This window comes from Magallana gigas, chromosome 10, assembly GCF_963853765.1.
Source record: "Magallana gigas chromosome 10, xbMagGiga1.1, whole genome shotgun sequence".
In the NCBI taxonomy this organism is placed as follows: Eukaryota; Metazoa; Mollusca; class Bivalvia; order Ostreida; family Ostreidae; genus Magallana; species Magallana gigas.
In genome coordinates this window covers 32288970-32307181 of record NC_088862.1, presented here as the reverse complement: position 1 = coordinate 32307181, position 18212 = coordinate 32288970, and the positions used below count along the sequence as shown (strand labels likewise).

At 34.8% G+C, this 18212-nt stretch overlaps 1 protein-coding gene across 8 annotated transcripts in view; it reads right to left on the bottom strand.

The window, feature by feature from the left end:
- Positions 1 to 18212, bottom strand: part of LOC105333039 (ras-associated and pleckstrin homology domains-containing protein 1) — a 64855-nt gene that overhangs the window by 5808 nt on the left and 40835 nt on the right. For 7 of the 8 annotated variants that reach the window (XM_066074049.1, XM_066074048.1, XM_066074046.1 and 4 more), the window contains 10 exons: positions 16823 to 16928; positions 12908 to 13374; positions 9745 to 9813; positions 7805 to 7882; positions 7389 to 7548; positions 5402 to 5523; positions 4970 to 5044; positions 4477 to 4623; positions 2717 to 2827; positions 1873 to 1974 (listed from right to left, as the gene is read on the bottom strand). In XM_066074049.1, the coding sequence (XP_065930121.1) occupies positions 1873 to 1974; positions 2717 to 2827; positions 4477 to 4623; positions 4970 to 5044; positions 5402 to 5523; positions 7389 to 7548; positions 7805 to 7882; positions 9745 to 9813; positions 12908 to 13374; positions 16823 to 16928 (1437 nt within the window). The remainder of the gene's footprint in view (positions 1 to 1872; positions 1975 to 2716; positions 2828 to 4476; positions 4624 to 4969; positions 5045 to 5401; positions 5524 to 7388; positions 7549 to 7804; positions 7883 to 9744; positions 9814 to 12907; positions 13375 to 16822; positions 16929 to 18212) is intronic. The other variant, XM_066074050.1, reaches the window with a different exon arrangement.

Genomic DNA, 18212 nt, shown 5'->3' with positions numbered 1-18212 from the left:
CCACATCACTTTAAAGGCGTCATTGCATTATTAACTCTATTCATAACTATATTTCCTTTTCCAGCTTCCTCCTTTCAAAACTCCTCATTAAATTAAGCATAATTACAGAATCTTTTATAACACTCTTGCTTTACATCCCAGCTTAAACAACATTTAAGAACCTGTTGATGTTTTTAATCCTGTAGGCATTCAACAATAACAAGATAAACCTGGAAACCTCAACTCAGTCTCTTCTAATTCAAAGAAATGAAGTTAAAACAAAAAATTTGCTCTTGAAGCATTATGACTGTCTAAATAGCTGTGACAAGATTAAATGTCTTTTTCAGGAAATGGTGAGATCATGACAAGTGTTAACAATCATAGAGGACAAGCAGGATCTCGCTTTATCTAGATCACCAGACGGAACGAGTATCATCCGCAGACTGGCATAGAAAGTTCAATCATGTGATTCCGAACAACATCAGTTGTCCACCATTGATTGGGCTGCGTTTTACAACAAAAATCTCTAGACTTACAACCAAATTCATATTAAATGCTGATTATTATTAATCGGCTACAAAATGTTTCAATTTACTGTTATTATCAGTAAAATATTCTAGACTTGTATCTATAGTTTGGAATTAAATGAATGAAAATTTTGCAAGTTGAGATCATACTAAGAGACTTGGAGAAATTTATGAATTTGCTGTAAATTGTTTTGGAAAACTCCTGACCTCCTTAATAATATATCTGGCACCGATGATAACAATTTACTCAGAAGAAAGGTTAATTCAGTGATCTAAATGAGATGAATTCAGAATATACAAAAAGCAAAACACAATTGACTAGCTAGTGTACAAACCTTATTGTATTCAATGCAGAACAAAAATCCCAATAGTAAAAACTAAATCCAATGAGGCATCGAAATTGTTTCCACCAATACTGAATCACACCACTAAAAGATTTCTCCTCAAAATCAATTTGCGCTGGTTATTCAAAGTTCATACACTAGGATATGCATGTACTGATATACATTGTTAGGTACTAGCAAGTCACTACTCAACTCAACGTACTCTCAAGACAACGAAGCAATCCACAAAGACAGAATTCTGAGGCGACATTCCGGCACCCTCCTAAACAAAAACTTCACTTGTGAAAAATAACTTTTTTGTCTGGAGTTTGTGTCTTTTTTTTTTTTTCTTCCATCGTACAGGAAGTTAGATTATTGCACTCGGAAGTTGTTGAGTGTTTCACCCTTGGCGTACTACACAGGGAAGAGTCTGAACTTTAGTCACACATGTAAGATAAATACACAATAATACTGTGTTTGTCTCAACAACAGTCGCACTCCCTCTAAAAATTACGCATTTAAGTACGCAGCCAACTGACTACCGAATCGTCTAACATTACCACTGCAAAATGCTTGTAACAACATGTGTTCCAAAGTGCAATTGAATTACTCTTTTTTCATTTTTTTGTACACATTAAAGTTAAGACTCTATCATGGGTCCTGGGAAATTATGAGTTACGTGGTTATGTCAAACATTACACTGCAACGCAAGCTTGCTAACATTAAGTTTTTCTGTCACTTTGTGTGTGCATGGTTTTTTGGATGGTTGTTATAGAAACAATTAACTTGACTGGGTTAATTTTAATCAGCAAACATGCCTGTTGTTTGGTTTGAAACAAGGAAAAAAAGTTTTACTTTGAGCTTAAAAAGTGTCCATTATGAAAAGTAGAAAAGTTGGGGAATGCTCTTGACTATTTTTGATAATCTGGATTTATCATCTCTTCCCTGTCATTCTCTATACTTCCAATCATCAATATATATATCCCAACATTTAAAGAGGCTACAAAAAATCAAGAACTACACAAATCCAACAAGTTCAGTACCTTGGCTATCCTTATTCCCATAATCCACTGGTCCAGGGCATTCTTATTCTCCGTACAGAAGTACCTGATGTATTTAGAAGTCTTCTTTTGAATCTGAGGATGCTGAAACGTACAACAGTGAGAAAGGTCAGACATTTTCTGGGAGTTATGCCTCTTTTCATTCCGAGTTAAATATCTATCTTCACATCGAGTTAAGACACAAACTCTCTCTCTCTCTCTCTCTCTCTCTCTCCAATGAACAACAAATTGTAAACATTGTGCCTTCACTAAAAAAAAACATCTGTTAGCCATATACATGTTTTGTTCAATTAATTTATACCAAGGTTTTCAACTGTTAACGTAATAAACATTCCTTATAGCCTATCTCCCTCCAAATCTTTTACTTTCCTTACTACCCCCTTGTTGTGTACAAACAAAAATTACATAATGCATCAAAATCAGCTGAATTCCGTCACAATAAAATCCAAATCAATTGCACATGCACAACAGCTAAAAAACATCCCCCATACTTTCCCCCTTTCAAAACATGATAATTGGCCAAATTCTGTCAAAATAATGCAATATAAATCAACTGCACAGTACATTGCAGTACAACTAAAACAATCACCGCCACCCTCCTCCCTTCCCCTTTTCTTTATACCCCCCCCCCCCCATCTCCCTTTGCCCTAAATCAAAGCAGTGGTCCATTGGAGCATAATCTTCCTTCTTCCAACCCAGACATTGACAACCAAAAACAATCACTCCTCCCTTTTGCCTCACCCATTAATATTCTCCCTTTCCCCCTTTCAGTTTTTCCTCCCCCCCCCCTCGCCCCTTTATCTATACCCCTACCCCTTATAATTACCTTCAAAGCAAAGCAGTGATCTGTTGGAGCGTGATATTTCTTCTTCCAGCCAAGACCTCGGTACACATCCACAAAATCAAAATTCACCATGCTCACAAGGTCCTTGGATGCCTGCAAAGTTAGAGATTAACAACTACATTCACTGCCTCGATAGCTTTCCCTCCTCTATTATATTCTCATGGTCGTATCGGGCATTAAAATCATACAGATCCCTGGCATTTGATTGACAGATAATGTGTTTTATCTTGGAATCTCCGAGTTTCATTTCAACCGATTCCCAGAGCCCATACAAAAAACAGAGAAAGTGTCTGAAAGCAATTGCTTGTTGTAGGATATTGTAGATTTTTAATTAAATTTCACTACTGCCAACATCAATTAATAAACTTAATGCAGAGAATGTTAAAAAAAAAATTGTACTTTTAAAGGGGCTGGATGGTTGTGGTCATTTTTAAACTAAATCAATCTTCTTGAGAAGAAGAGCTATGAATAAAGATGTACAATTTTTTTTGTTTCTTTACTAAATAGTGTAAACAAACCTTACTTTATAACAAATTAAGTTACCAAAATGGAGTTTATCTCAGGTTTTTCACGAAATAAAGTCTTCGCAAATTACTGTAGATTCCTAATTAAACGTGAGGAATTAATATCCGCGAAAAATCGCGAGAAGCACCCTTCGCGGATTTGAAATCTCTCCATTATTTTTGGAGAGTTGAGAACTATGAGAAATAAGGATAAAAGTTTCGCATTCGCGATTTTATATTATCGCGATTTGATAGAAAACAGAGGGATCGCGGAATTAAGTACTCGCGTAATATAAGGAATTTACAGTAAAAGTTTGTTTACAGCACAGCAATAGTTAATGATCAAAAATATCCTATCTCAAATTAGAAGGTAGTTAATTTGTTGACCATCCAGCCTCCTTTAAATATTAACCTCCAATAACTGTTATAGTAAGATCTGTATCAAGTACAAAACTGAAATGTGTGTTTCAAAGTACATAATGACAAAGGGGTTTTTTTCTGACATTTTGTTTAACATATCAAGATTAAGAACTGTTAAGTCAGTAGATATAGATTTGTAAACCATTTGTGATGGAATCTTACAGATTTACTGATAAATATCATGTGTTTAATGGTGCAGTACCGTTACATATATTAATATGCTGAATTAGATTTTTGACCTACTTGATGTAAAATAAACCTCTAAATAATACAGAGCCCTTCAAAGTTCATTGATCATAAAAAAAAATTCATAAAAGTTCATATGAATACAAGCGTGTACGTAATTCTCCAATGAATATGTTGTTGTTTCCTAATGGCTATATAGACAGAGTATGATCAATATTCATGTGTGTCTGATCCCAGGGAAAGTTGGTCTATACAAATATCTATATCCAATATTTGATGATCCTGTTCTTTTTTTCTTTCCTTGAATGAAATATGTACAGTAGTCTCTATCTTACTTTGCAAATTCAGTTACCTTTCCATAATGTTTTATATTAAGTCATGTAACTTTTACCTTGTTGATTTTGTCATTTCATTGCTGATTTTATCCTAACTTAACCTTGCTGACTTTGCCCTTTCTATTTTGAGTTTGCCCTCACCTTGCTGACTTTGCCCTTACTATTTTGAGTTTGCCCTCACCTTGCTGATTTTGCCCTTTCATTTTGAGTTTGCCCTAACCTTGCTGATTTTGCCCTTTCATTTTGAGTTTGCCCTCACCTTGCTGATTTTGCCCTTTCATTTTGAGTTTGCCCTCACCTTGCTGATTTTGCCCTTTGGGTTATAGTAGAGGCCTGAGGACCTCAGAACAAAGAAGTACTTTTTCCAGGCCTTCTTGCCCTCAGACTTAAGGTACATCACCCCCTCCACCTCTGGAACTTGTCTACCTCCTCCACCGAAGAACTCCTACACCATCAAAGAAACCTCATATATAAAACCACAAATTCTCATTATTAATGTATACTTACTCATCATTAATACTCATCATTAATATATATATGTCATTAAACTCCCACAAAATTAAATGGGACTCATTAAACTACCATAAGAATTGTCATAAATTTTCTCAATGAAAAATGTCCCAATAAATCTTCTACAAGATCAAATAGATTTTATAATCTAAAATACACTTTATTTTTACAATAATACACAATACTATTGATTTTTCTATGAAATCAAGCATTCAACAAATACAGATCAAGGGAGGTAACTGCTAGGTCCCTTTCAGTCATGTGACAAGCTTGGTGCTAACCATGATCAGTTTGTGTCTCCGCCCCGGGTCCAGGGAGGCGCCTTTCTCCGAGGAAGAACTCATCAGGAGATATTTCTGTAATACATTGTATAGACGATTGTCTTATATCTATAGCAATATTCAACATCTAAATTATCCTTAGGTCCTATGTAAAAATAGGTCCAAAACTGTTTACTGGCAAAAAAATGTCCAATTTCCTCTAAAAAGGTCTTCAGGTGATAAACTGTACCCTTACTAAAAATAGATTCTTTTTTCTACATTGTCCAAATATCAGTTTTCATAAGTTCTAAAAGTCCAAATCAGATCTAAACCAAAATGTCAACATTTATTATTAGGTCCTAAATTAAAAGTCCAAGTACTAGGTTCCATACACTTCTTTGACTGACTAATCAGGTTTTTTTTTATCTAAATAGGTCCCCCGGGATGTTGTACCTCTGGGCGCCTGAACAGATCATTTTTCTCCTCCCTCTCTTCGTACAGGATGCGGTTCTTGGTGTCGCGCGTCCACATCACCATGTTCTCTACCAGCGTATCGTGGTCCTCCAATATACGCTCTACAAATATTTTTTAAAACATCGTTTTAATAGTTCCCTTACCAATATTACTAATTTTATTCTGTGCAAAGCAAAAACTGGTGTTTTTTTTGTATACATCAAAGAAAAGTGTGAAAAAGTTGACTGATATCAAAAGTCAATGCAATGCATATACTTCATTTCCATTTTCATAAATAATCCAAAATAAATGAATTTGATATATATCTATCACTGTCTATCAGATCATTTGTAATCTATAGAATACAATAGTTCAAAGAGTTAGATTGTTTCCCAAAATAACATAAAAAATCTCTGATAATTTTCACAGAAGCTGCAATAATAAGGTTATCGCCTCAATATTTCTTTTGTTTTGATTTTGTATTGTTCTTGCAACCTCCAGATTAAAAAAAATCCCTGATTAGAAAAAAATTGAGGAGTACCATGTTACCAAAGCTAATTTCAGAACTGATGGGGTATTCCCCTTGTGTACAGTATTTCCTTATATCTTATTCCATTCTCTTTCTTTATACAAGAAAACAGCAATGGGTCATCTATACCCCTATCTATCATATCTGTTTTATGAGTGATGTCTTCATATCTTTTCTCACATATCAAGCAATCTGATGAGTTGACAAGAAACTATTTCTCTGAAAGCAAGTTCTATAAAGTTATCACTGTTTAGTATGCACTCATGTGCATGTGTATATTACCCAGCCCTAAAGTTGAGGGGAAAATCTGAAAAAACTGTGGGTTTTTTTTTCATGCATTAAGTATGCACCCCCCCCCCCAAAAAAAAATGAATAAAAAAAATTCAATTAGTTTTTGCCAAATCACTGATTTGCATGTGTTGCTAATGTATTCCGTAGTAGTTGGTTCATTATATTGACAGTTCATCACACTTTTGAAATATGCTTTTCTCTTTTGCCCCCTTTTTTTTTTATAACTGTAACACTCTTATTCAAAATGCAGGTAATTTAAATGCACTCATTTTCAATTATCTGCATGAAATCATCAGTCAAGTTAGCTACTTTAACTAAGTCATAAAATTCAACAGCAAGGACAAACCTAAAGCTAACTGGGATATAGGTGTTACATTGATAACAAGCATGTCTTTCTGCATTTAAAGGGGCACACTTTTTGGCCTTTTCTTGTAAATCAATTTGGCTTCCTTTCTTATTCTTGTATTTTTAAATTTTTTGCAGACTGAATTACATTTGTCAGATCTCTACGGATGACACGTTTTTCACCTGTCGTAATTTTTTCTCTGAACAAACAGAATAATTAAACACCTAATCAGCCACTACCGACAACGATGACAGCCATAAATCAATAGTGTTCCAATGCAACAATTGTCCTTTTTTTATCTGTCACCGAAAAAGAGATGACGGCAGGAAAAAAAAAATATCTGATCAATATCGTACTTCTAAGAAGTGTGTTATATGGATCATTAGTTTGACTGGATTAAAGAGAAAGTCACATCAAACGGCCCAGTTCGCCCAACAGTAGTGGGAGATAACTTAATTGTTACTGATGGGATTTTATCAAGGGATCTGTACTGACGACAAATAAATCCTTAATTTTCATAGATCCAGAAATCTACCACAGTGATACAAAGAGACTTTTACGATAAACTAACTCTCATTAGCCTGTGAGAAAATCTCACGGGTTTTTCCCTTAAACTTCATTGGTAGAGTGCTAGATTTGTCTGTCAGAGGACCTGGGTTCAAACCCCAGCAGAGGCAATAACCATCTCTGATGCAAAAAGGCTTGATGTAACATATTCATTAGTAAGTTTAATCCAATTTATAGCACACCTTTCTGGATGATAATCAATATTGTTTGAGCTACAAAATTATTAACAGAATGTTTCGAGTTTGCTGACATACCCATGAGCAGTTCCGGCATGTGTTCCACCACGGCGAGTTTTGAGTTGAGTCGAGTGTGATTTTTGTCGGCGAGCACGTTACACACGTCTGAGATGGACATCTTCTCGTCCACCAGTATACTCTTGCTGCTGCCATCTTTACCAAACGCCCTCACAAACAGCTGAAGATCAGTACAAATCACGATTAATTAAACAATGGAAAGTGCATGATTAAATAGGTAAACAAACAAGGTGTGCATCTTCATTGTTCATACAAATCTATCGTATTTTTTTTTTTAAAAAGGAGTCAATAAAAAAACCAAGTATCTTATTTTTCACGATGCTGGGAGGTCTGTGTCCAGCAAATTTACTCCATTTTTTACAAATAATACAATGTTAAAGAATTTTTCACTTCGGGAATTTTTGGTATACACATACTTTTCGGATTTTGGCTTCCTTTATTTTCTCCAGAGCGATTCGGATCTTCTCTGCTTGTAACTTTGCCTTCTGCTCTTCCTTTAAAATGAATTAAATCAAAAATCTTAATAAAATGTATGGCGCAACTAACAACAAACCGTTAAAAGTAAAAAACTAAAATCAATCACTGCCAGGAATTCATTTATATTTAATGAAATATTGTTTTCTTCTTTTATCACCTAGATGTGTATAATTTTTAGATTTCACTTTTTTTACTGAAAATTCCACACAAATACCCAGCCGTAAGCTAGAATTCGATATAATCTGGTCCATCTTACACAGTCCTTGCAAATCATTTTTTACAAGGTAAAAAACATTTTTATGTGAATTAAAAATCTATATACATTTATTTATGTAAAGAATCCTACAAGGCCCACCTAGAGATAAAAATGTTAAGAATCTGGTAAAACCCTACAGACCTGTGTTTAGAAAAAACTTGATTTTGTTTTCATCAGGACAAGGTATCTGAAATATTTTTAATAAATCAACCAGAAACATTACCAAATTTAATGTTTGCTCGAACAATTAAATTTACACACGCTACATATTTAAAATATTTGTAAAGACAAGACCCATAATTTCTTTTTCTTTTGATTCATAACTTATGCGGCTTAGGTTACAAATGCCGAATCAGCGGTTTTCGGGATGGATGAACTTTACTGAAACCTCGTGTATGATTAAGGAGGTTCACTCACGTTACATATCCTTGAACCGTATATGGCAGTAAATATTTAAATGATCTATCAAACAACCCCTCCTCTCTGTTTATTTTGACTTTCGCCTTTTTCCTGTTCTCACCAAATGTTTCGTATCATTGAAAGAATCTTTACTCTGGTTTTTGTTAAAGAACTGTAAATATATCCACTCAGAAATAATCAGGGTCAGCCTCAATAGGTTTGGACGACCAGAGATTCCCTATAATGCAGAATTCATTTCCCATTTGCTATACAGATTAAAGCGAAAACCCCTACAAAGAGGAGGAAGTCGGTTATAATGAATGAAACGGTTTGAGATACATGTATAAATAATTTCAAGATAAGATTAGTGACAGCTGTTTTTATTTACTTAATGAAATGAATTTACATGAAATAAATAATTCTGAATGAAATATTTTCATCCTATTTCTTAGCATCTATTTTTTAGTATCATCAAAGCAGTCTGATTAAAATAAAGGAGCTAGTGGAATGTTTGATTTTAATCAGACGGTCATTAAAGTAGCTATCTTCAGAATAATGTTTGCCACTGCATATAACATCATATAGATATTACATGTAAAATAAACATTGATTCTTTTGATAAGTTTATGCTACCTGAGTGTTATTATAACATATAATGTGGAATCACTTGAAACAGTTGGGATTTAAATTTAAAACTACCCCGTACCAATGACAAAAACAACATGGTGTACAAATCTAGGACCACAATGTGAGACAGAGTACAATATCTGACAATAGTTGACTGTCAATATAAACTAATCACCGATGGGAAGCGCCCTGGGGAATTGTAAAAAAAAAAAAAGAGAGACCAAATGCACTGATTTTTTTTAACCTTAAAAAGGAATGTGTTTCACATTCTTCAGAATAAAACTTATCTGACAATGAGCAACGATATTAAATAAACCTGCCCCTGCCGTCATTATTTTTAATTTCCTTAAATGCATATGTGATCTCCTCTTTCATCGATTTGAGTTGAGAACTGAATTGAACACTGAACTGAGTAATTTCAAAATGTTGGTGATGATGGGGCAAGTATATGCTGTTTTTTGACTGCACATATCAAATTGACTTCAGGACCTCCCCACAGGATAACTGGTAGCGGCCCAAAGAGGATCACAGGGCAATTCCCATTGGATATACAGTTTTGTTAGAGAGTACAATATTAATAGAAACCACCACACTTACGACGGAGAAGTTCTCCTTCACGAGTTCCTCCTCGTACAGACTTAGATGTGAGGTTAAAAGAGCATGCATCTACAAAAAGACAAAGAAATCAACGGGATCAACATATATCATGCAATCTGACCACCAGTTTTAACAAATTCACATACTGTAAACCAACCATTAATGGCAACAACTTTATTTACACATTTTATCTGTGATTAACTGGTATTTGTAGACTTGTTGCAATCAAGTCTACCAAAACACGGTCACACAATGCGATTTTTTCTCCAAATTTCTATTGACTTACTCAGGCAAGTCAATCATTGGGGTAGCACTCGATACTATTTTACAATCAATTTTCAATTAGTAAAACCTATTCAATATTATTTTTTTACGGCAAAAATGATTGTGACGTCATGATTCTTACCTGAGAGTCAATTGAAAATCGGATGCTCTTCAGATTTCCAATCCACTTTCAGACTTTGCTTTTGACTTACGACTTAGGTAGTCATGCACACCCTACGGTTTTAGTGACGGCACTTTGAAAGGTTAGACTAAAGAGGACTGGTTCAAGAGAAGATTCTCTGAAATACTGGCATCACAAAGATCTCGCAAACCTCATGAAGTTTTGTTGCAATTAAAAAAAAGTTGGTTCACAGTATGTTAGACATTAATATTCGACAAACAGCTAAATCTATTTAAGAAATAAGATATCAATTTTGGATGTATATCGGGATATAAATACATGTTGGTCGCGTGATCAAATCCCATAAAGCCTTGACCATAACCAGACATAAGTCATTGCCAAGACAAGATGTATATCGCAGCTATCATGTAATCAATGGTTTCCTCCATTCTTTGAGATATATTTTTTTTCTCCACTTCTAAAAAGCCACAAAATTTCCTTGCCTGACTTGGGCTAGTCTTAGTAAAGCCAAAAATAATCAAAATAGAGAATGTAACTTTATTAAAAAATTGCTTCTCTACAAATTAATGTTGGCTTTGCATTTGGCTATCCAGTTTATGTAACATTTTGATTAGGTTTACCTTTGTGCTAAAACAACAATTGTTTTGCTTTTTCAATGTGGTTGTCGATTATATTTTAATTATCAGATATTCTTTAAACAGGCAGATTTTATATTGGAAAAATGGTCAAAATGAGATTTTTGCGGAAACAAAAGTGGTCATAGAGAGAAATAAACAATACAAACAGAGAGAGATAGGTCACATTTCCATTAAATTCATTCTTGTCCTAACCTATTCAAACCCCAGGGGAAGATATTTTGTTACATGAGTGAAACAATCAAATAAAAATATGTTCCACGGAAAAAAAACCTGGAGATTGCATAATCACATGGTAGCACTAATTACAGAGAGGGCTGCTGTTAATCGACTGAGTCATCAAACCCTTGCAGCAAATGCATAAAAATATTCCGAACGTTGTCATGGAATAGCTGTAATAAAACGAAACATAATACCAAAAAACTATTATTTCCGTTAATCGAAAAATTGAGCATTTGATCTCCTCCCTAGCCACTGTAATTGGCCTTGGGCCAGCTAGTTGGACATGTTCAGGGTTTTTTTTTCTGAATACCTCATTTTCGTTCTTCAAATATTTTTCGTATTGAAAAAATCTAGCTTAATTTTTTCAATATTTGTATTTCTACCTATGTAGCTGGGGGTAAATAGCAGAAAAATTTCATATTCATAATTTTGATATTTTTATTTGTTATTTCTATGTGATCGATCTTCTCAAGCATTTCATCAGGCATATCAGCTCTCCATCATTCAATCTTTGAAATATCTAATCTACTGAATTCTGGAAAAAGTTCTAATAGAAATTCAATAAAATTGATAAAAATCTGGCAGAGTTTCTGAAGAACTTTGGTAAAAAAAAAAAATCAGTGATTGCATCAATTAACCAATATAAAACAAACCAGCTTCAGCAACAGATGAAAAAAAAACAATGCCTCCATAAAAAATCCTCCTCCATTGGGGCCTGTTACATCACGCTCCTGCTTATAGCCCCCCAAGGGCCATCAAAAATGCATGCAGGTTTATCTTCCCCCTACAAAATTCTTTCATCTCTTGTTGACAATAATGAAAGTCAGGACCCTAGGCACAATTTGCCAAAACCCTCAGCATGGCTTCCAAAAATTGAAAGCACATGGTAAACAGAACAGCAAGAATTATTCCGTTCTTTTTCCCTACACACACTCACCCACATTGATTTTCATTTGTCAAGAGGATATAGAGCTTGTTACCAGAAAGCTTTTTTGCATGTTCTTAATCAACTTTAAATGATTAAAAGGGTCCCTATGCCTAGCAAACTCGTTTTGTGGAATGAATGAAGCATGAGAGAGAGAGAGTAACGGTTTCCATGACAACCATCGGTAGCTATGGTGATTGATGTTAACTTTTGCCCTCCCAGGCTATTTTGAATTCAGAGTTCTAACATAGGCAACTAAATAGGATGTTAGACAGAAATTTGCCAATATCGCACAGCCTGATTCTGAATACCATCAATGTTTATGTCTCTATATACTGTTTGCAAGAAGCAACAGCAATAAAACTTTTGCAATCTCCAATTGTTGAGATGTTTCATAAAATCTACATCACAATGGACCCTGATGATGTTGCCATTAATTTTATCACCTACTTCCCAATTTCTGGAGGAAACTCACAAATAACAACTATCTATACATTCAATTACAATCATATTTACTGAAACATAAATGCAAGTAAATCCTTAGGGAATGCTTTTCCTTGATTAAGATGCAAGAGAATTTACATTCTATTTTCCCCAACTACATCCACCTAGATTTGCTAATTCATTATAATACTCTCAAAACATTCACGTAAATGAACTAATAATGGTAAGATATATATTTGACTTTACGTCAATGACACACACGGGGGTGGAATGGGGCGGGGTGAGGGTGAGGCCGGCTTGTACTATTTATCTCCTTGGACTGAAGCGATATGGGTGGGGTGATATAATGGTGTGCCTGCATGAGCAAAGACCACTCATATTTTGGACTGTGTTTCTGTAATTAATAGTACAACTACACCCTAGGGCGGGGTGTGGATGGGTATGGATGAGGGGTTTACTGTTAGTATTTACCCCTAAGAACTGGATAGTGGGGTTATGGTACTCAGGAAGAGGAGGGTTGGATTTATTTACCTCTGTCGACTGCACAGACAGTGGAGTAATGGTGCTTGCATTGCTGGCCATGCTACAGGCGTCCGACTGATTGTACGCCTCGGCCGTCGACGACACCGTCACCATGGACGTAAACGACTCCGAGGACGGGAGCGAGGCATTCTCCGAGAACGCCGAGTCTGTCTCCCCGCTGTCGTTGGCGATGTCGCTGCATGACCCGTGCTTAGTCAGGAACTGGCCGTGCATGAAGTCGTGGTTGTGGTCCGAGGGTAGGCTATGACGGAAGGCCAGACTCTGGCTGATCTCAGATGCAAGGGCGTCTAACTCTGCCTGGGCAAGATCGTTGCCGCTGTCTCGGTGCTCGTCCTTGGCAAGTCCCAGGGGTGGATCCTGTGGGCGCCTGTAGAGTTCTGTCTGAGCACAACTCAGCTGTGATTCCAAAGCACATAGTTCTCCCAAAATAGCATCCAAATTTACATCCTGGTTCTCTGAAGAGAAAAAAAAATTCATTTTGATTTTAAATTCTCTGTAAAAGAATATGTTTAATTGAATTCATTTCTTATATCAAAGTGCATGGAATTTTTTTTTCTTATGATAAATTTTTTTAGTTTCATTTAGTTTTATTTCACTTTATTTGATCACAATAAGATTCATCTCCCTTTTATGAATGATAGATTGTAAGTTTTCTAAGAACTTGAACCTTGCTATCATACTGATGGCTTGATTATTCCAGCCCCTCAATATATTGGTTTAGGTACCCCATCATCTCTGCCCCCCCCCCCCCCCCCCCCCACCTCAAGCAAATTTGTCCTCCATGTTTTCCAATTCTATACCCGGAACTAGTTCTCTCCTCATTTGTTAATAATTTACAGAAGTTCGTTAATAATTCAACCAGTGTGTGAAGCTCCTTCTATATTCACTCTGCGTGATAAATCCATTGATTATTGGCTTCTATTATAGTGACTCCAGAGTGAGTCATTCAGCCAATCAGCTCAAAATAATACCAGTCTCACGTAAAGTGCAGGTTACAGCATCCCTTCACACTTTGCGTTAGTGGGACTACGGACAAGAAAATTGTTTCTGCCATCACTTTGTAATTGTTTGTTCCTCTGACAAGTGTCATAATGATAATATTGGTTAATGTTGATACAGCAATGTCAGCTTCTACCAAAAAACATGAATTACAACAGCTATGTTGACACAGAGCACAGCAATATAGGGAGATTGGAAGTGCTGATTTGTAAAGTGTGAAAGGGACTTGTTTGGAAATGTATTTTTTAAGGGGGAATTGGATGATTTCAAACATTAACATGGTTAAAAGAAGCGCATATAGTCAAGATATGAAAAACAATTAATAATGCCTAAAATTGTATTACCGGTATATTTGGCCATAAGATGTGTTAATAAATGGGTGTCCCATTCAACTTTAAATTCTTTTTTATTAATTACGGTAAACAGACAGTCATACAAACAACATGGTATATTCCGTCATCTTTACATCATACAAGACATTCGATCGATCTAGTCTCGCTAAGAATGACTTTCTATATTTATTTACATGCATTGATCTTGAAATACTCTAAATTCCCACAAACAACTATTTTGAGCCGTGTTATGTCAGCTAAATAAAGGCACTGTGTTCACATCTTCTATCTTCTTGACATCTTTCTGGTCACCTCTTGTCAGAGGTCAGGCTTATATATACAAAAAGACATTGGCCTTACAAAGGCTTTGTTTTTCGGTCAAGATCACGTATCAATACTTGTGCTTATTTATCATCAGTGTCATAATTGAATCAGAATTAAATGATTTACTTTCCATGCTTTATGACATAGACCAAAATCAATTATTGAATGTTTCACGTGAAAGGAAATCTGTAAACCTACACTCGATTATATAAAACAGAAACATACTTTATTATCTCGAACTAGATGGGTCTGTTTAAAAACTTTTTTTTTTTAAAATACGAGTACTCGATATATTGAGGGTAAAAAAAAAATCAAAAACTTCGACATATCCATTGTATTTGACTTATCAGTGTTGAGATTTTGAATTTCAACTGTATATGTTGTAACAGTTTATGATTTGTCTCTCCCATTTTATGATGTCATAGATTTCCTGAACTTTTGAACCTGTCAATATTCAAGAACATTTTACTTTGAGACAGTAGAATTTCAGGATACATTACTTATATCAGACATATTTTATTGCTATTACCAAACATTTCTGAAGGAATTCAGATCTCAGAGTTCTGAAATGTCTCGGCTTGTTGCATTTTCAATATCTTGGCCTAGAAATATCAAGTTTTTTTCCATTATTGGTAGTTTTCATTGATTGAATAAGAATACGACTCGGGCTCCAAGATGTCTACTAGTCTAAGGAATTCCCACTGACCATAACATCCCCACAATTGATTTTTACTCACAATACAGACAATGATTGACTAACAAATGATCCCTCTTATTTTAAGGCTCTGTAAGACCACAGATTGTATTTCCTGCCTTATAAAACAGGATGGTTTTAAAATTCTATCCAATTTTTTTTTATTACAGGGAATTCATCAAGCTTGGGATGCATGAAAATCTTATCCTATTTAATATTGGAAAGCTTTCTGATGAAGACTCTGAAGTCAACATCTGTAGATTATTATTACTTGTCCTTAACCTGTGGGTCTGAGGGTAACTAACCCCTCCCCTCCCCCCCCCCCCCCCCTTAAACTAAAACTGAATTCATACTTATTCAGTTATTATGCATTAAAAGAGCTTTTTAACTGGGAAGTGTGAATCCAACTTGGCTGATTAAATAAATATTGATATGATTATCTTTGGTTTTAACCAGCAGCCACTGGCAAAACCACTGCACCATAGGTCTCTAATATCTCCAACATACATGTAATGTACTTGCATCAATGTCTTACAGAAAGCTTTGTTAATCAAAAAGTATTTAGTACAGTCAAGTCTCATTACCACGAATTCCAAAACTTTCAGGATAATCCAACATTTTTTATGTTGAGGCCACCTGCATTACATAAAGAAACAGTGTTTGGAACTTCCAACTAACTTTGGGATATCCATGGCAATCTAGATATTGATATCACAGATATCAAAATCCTTCTACATAATACTGTGTTGCTAATGCTTGATAAATTTCCAACATTCTAAATCATCTTAATCTGAATACAAGGGTGGACAGAACACGGTGGTAAGGAAAAGAATCCTTGGTTTTTATATATATTTTTTATATATATTCATAACACTTCACACTTTTCACTTCATATCTGACAGGATTGAGGCGTAAAGTTAAATCTCAGATTTCCTCTGTCAGAGTTTTCGAGATGATTACTATGTAGTATGTTCAATTGCAAACAAAATGAAAATTCAAAGAAAAAATTTTTAATCCTCAAAAACCAATTTCCTGATGACATTTTTTCACGTCAAGATATGCATGTACATGGATTGTCTAGTAATATCTTTAATAACATAAACATTGAAAAGTTTTTCTGCACCAACCCTCCATAAATTAATTTCATTGCTAAATTACAAGATAAAGTTGTTATATTGCAAACTACTCTAGATATGATATTCAGTAAATCTAGGCTTCTTTTCTTAATGTATTGTACGATGAATTTTATCTTCATCACCCAAACCTCCCCCCCCCACCCCCAAACCCACACCACCCCAACTTCACCCAATTTATCACTATAATACCTACTGATGAAGAAAAAGAATTTTACTGTGTCAAAGAAAAACTTAAATGTCACTTACTGGTTTTGTGACTTCATGGTTTTGTGACTTAATGGTTTTGTGACTTATTGGTTTTGTGACTTAATGGTTTTGTGACTTAATGGTTTTGCATGCAAGTTAGGGATAAAGATTTGTTATTCGACAGACAAACAAACCAACAGACAGACAATCAACCACACAAAGCACTGATTACCGTCGGTGTTGAGGAAGGAGGACCGGAAGCTCTCCATGGCCATCTTGGGGGTGACCACCGTCTTCTTCTTCCTGCGGACTGTTCCAGTGTCGTCAGAGTTCAGGTCCTGCGGGAAAAGAAAGTAAAAAAATCAGTAACAACATTCGTGATTTATTGAGCATTTTCTGATATTTTAGCTCTTATAATCAAATTTTGTATTTCAATTATTTGGTTGCTTTCTTTACTAAATAAATCATGGCTAGAAGATAATCATATTCAAAATCTTTCAGTTTTGAATCTGGCAGGTAAATTGATCTCCCTAACAGCGGCCCTCATTCAATCAAAATTGTTGTTGGGAAATGTTTGGAAAAGAGATTTACATAATCTGCCTTATAAAACAGGTTGCTTTTAACATTCTATCCAATTTTTTTTTAATTAAAGGAAATTCATCAAGCTTGGTCTTATCCTTTTTAATATTGGAAAGCTTTCTGATGAAGACTCTGAAGTCAACAACTATAGATTATTATTACTTGTCCTTAACCAATGGGTCTGAGGGTAAGAACCAACCCCCCCCCCCCCCCCCACTCCCCCCCCTTAAAGGGACTTGGACACGATTTGAGATCAAAAATCTTATTTTTATTTTTTATGTATGAAATGGTTTACTGGAGCATTTTAAATAATTGACCAAAATCTTGAATGTTAAAGTCAAGCGAGATACAGAGGGAAGAATTGATTGTTATGTAAACAAAGCTTGAGTCTTAGAATGTAATGTAGAGAATTACCATTTCTTAGAAAAAATGACATGTAAAAAACAATTTAAACTAAATCAATATCATCATAAATACTATTATCAACTAAAGAATTTTGAGATACATTTGACTGAAACTTACACCAATACAACACATATGTAAAAATGACAATATTCGAGCTTTGTTTACAAAACAAAGAATTATAAACTCCATATCTTGCTTATAACTTGATTTTTGACTTTAAAATTTTGACAAAGCATTATAAACTTCTATATTTATCAGTATATTAAACATTAAAAATGGAAAAATAAAATTTGTCAAGTCAAATCGGGTCCAAGTCCCTTTAAACTAAAACTGAATTGATACTTATTCACAGTAATTCTGCATATTAAAATTATTTCAATAGGTTTTTTTCTGGGAATTGTAAATATATCAACAAAACGAAGAGAAAAAAGTAGAAACATATTCTTACATCTCGTTTATATCAGAACTGCAGTCCACAAACAACTCTAAAGAGACAGTCATGCCATACTTAATTCATCATATCATTATTTCATCAACTTTTCCTTCATTAGCGACAGGCACTGACATTACCATTTGTTGATCCATGCACAATTTTAATTTTAAATTGCCTTTTTTTTCAGCTTCAGTAAACATATATC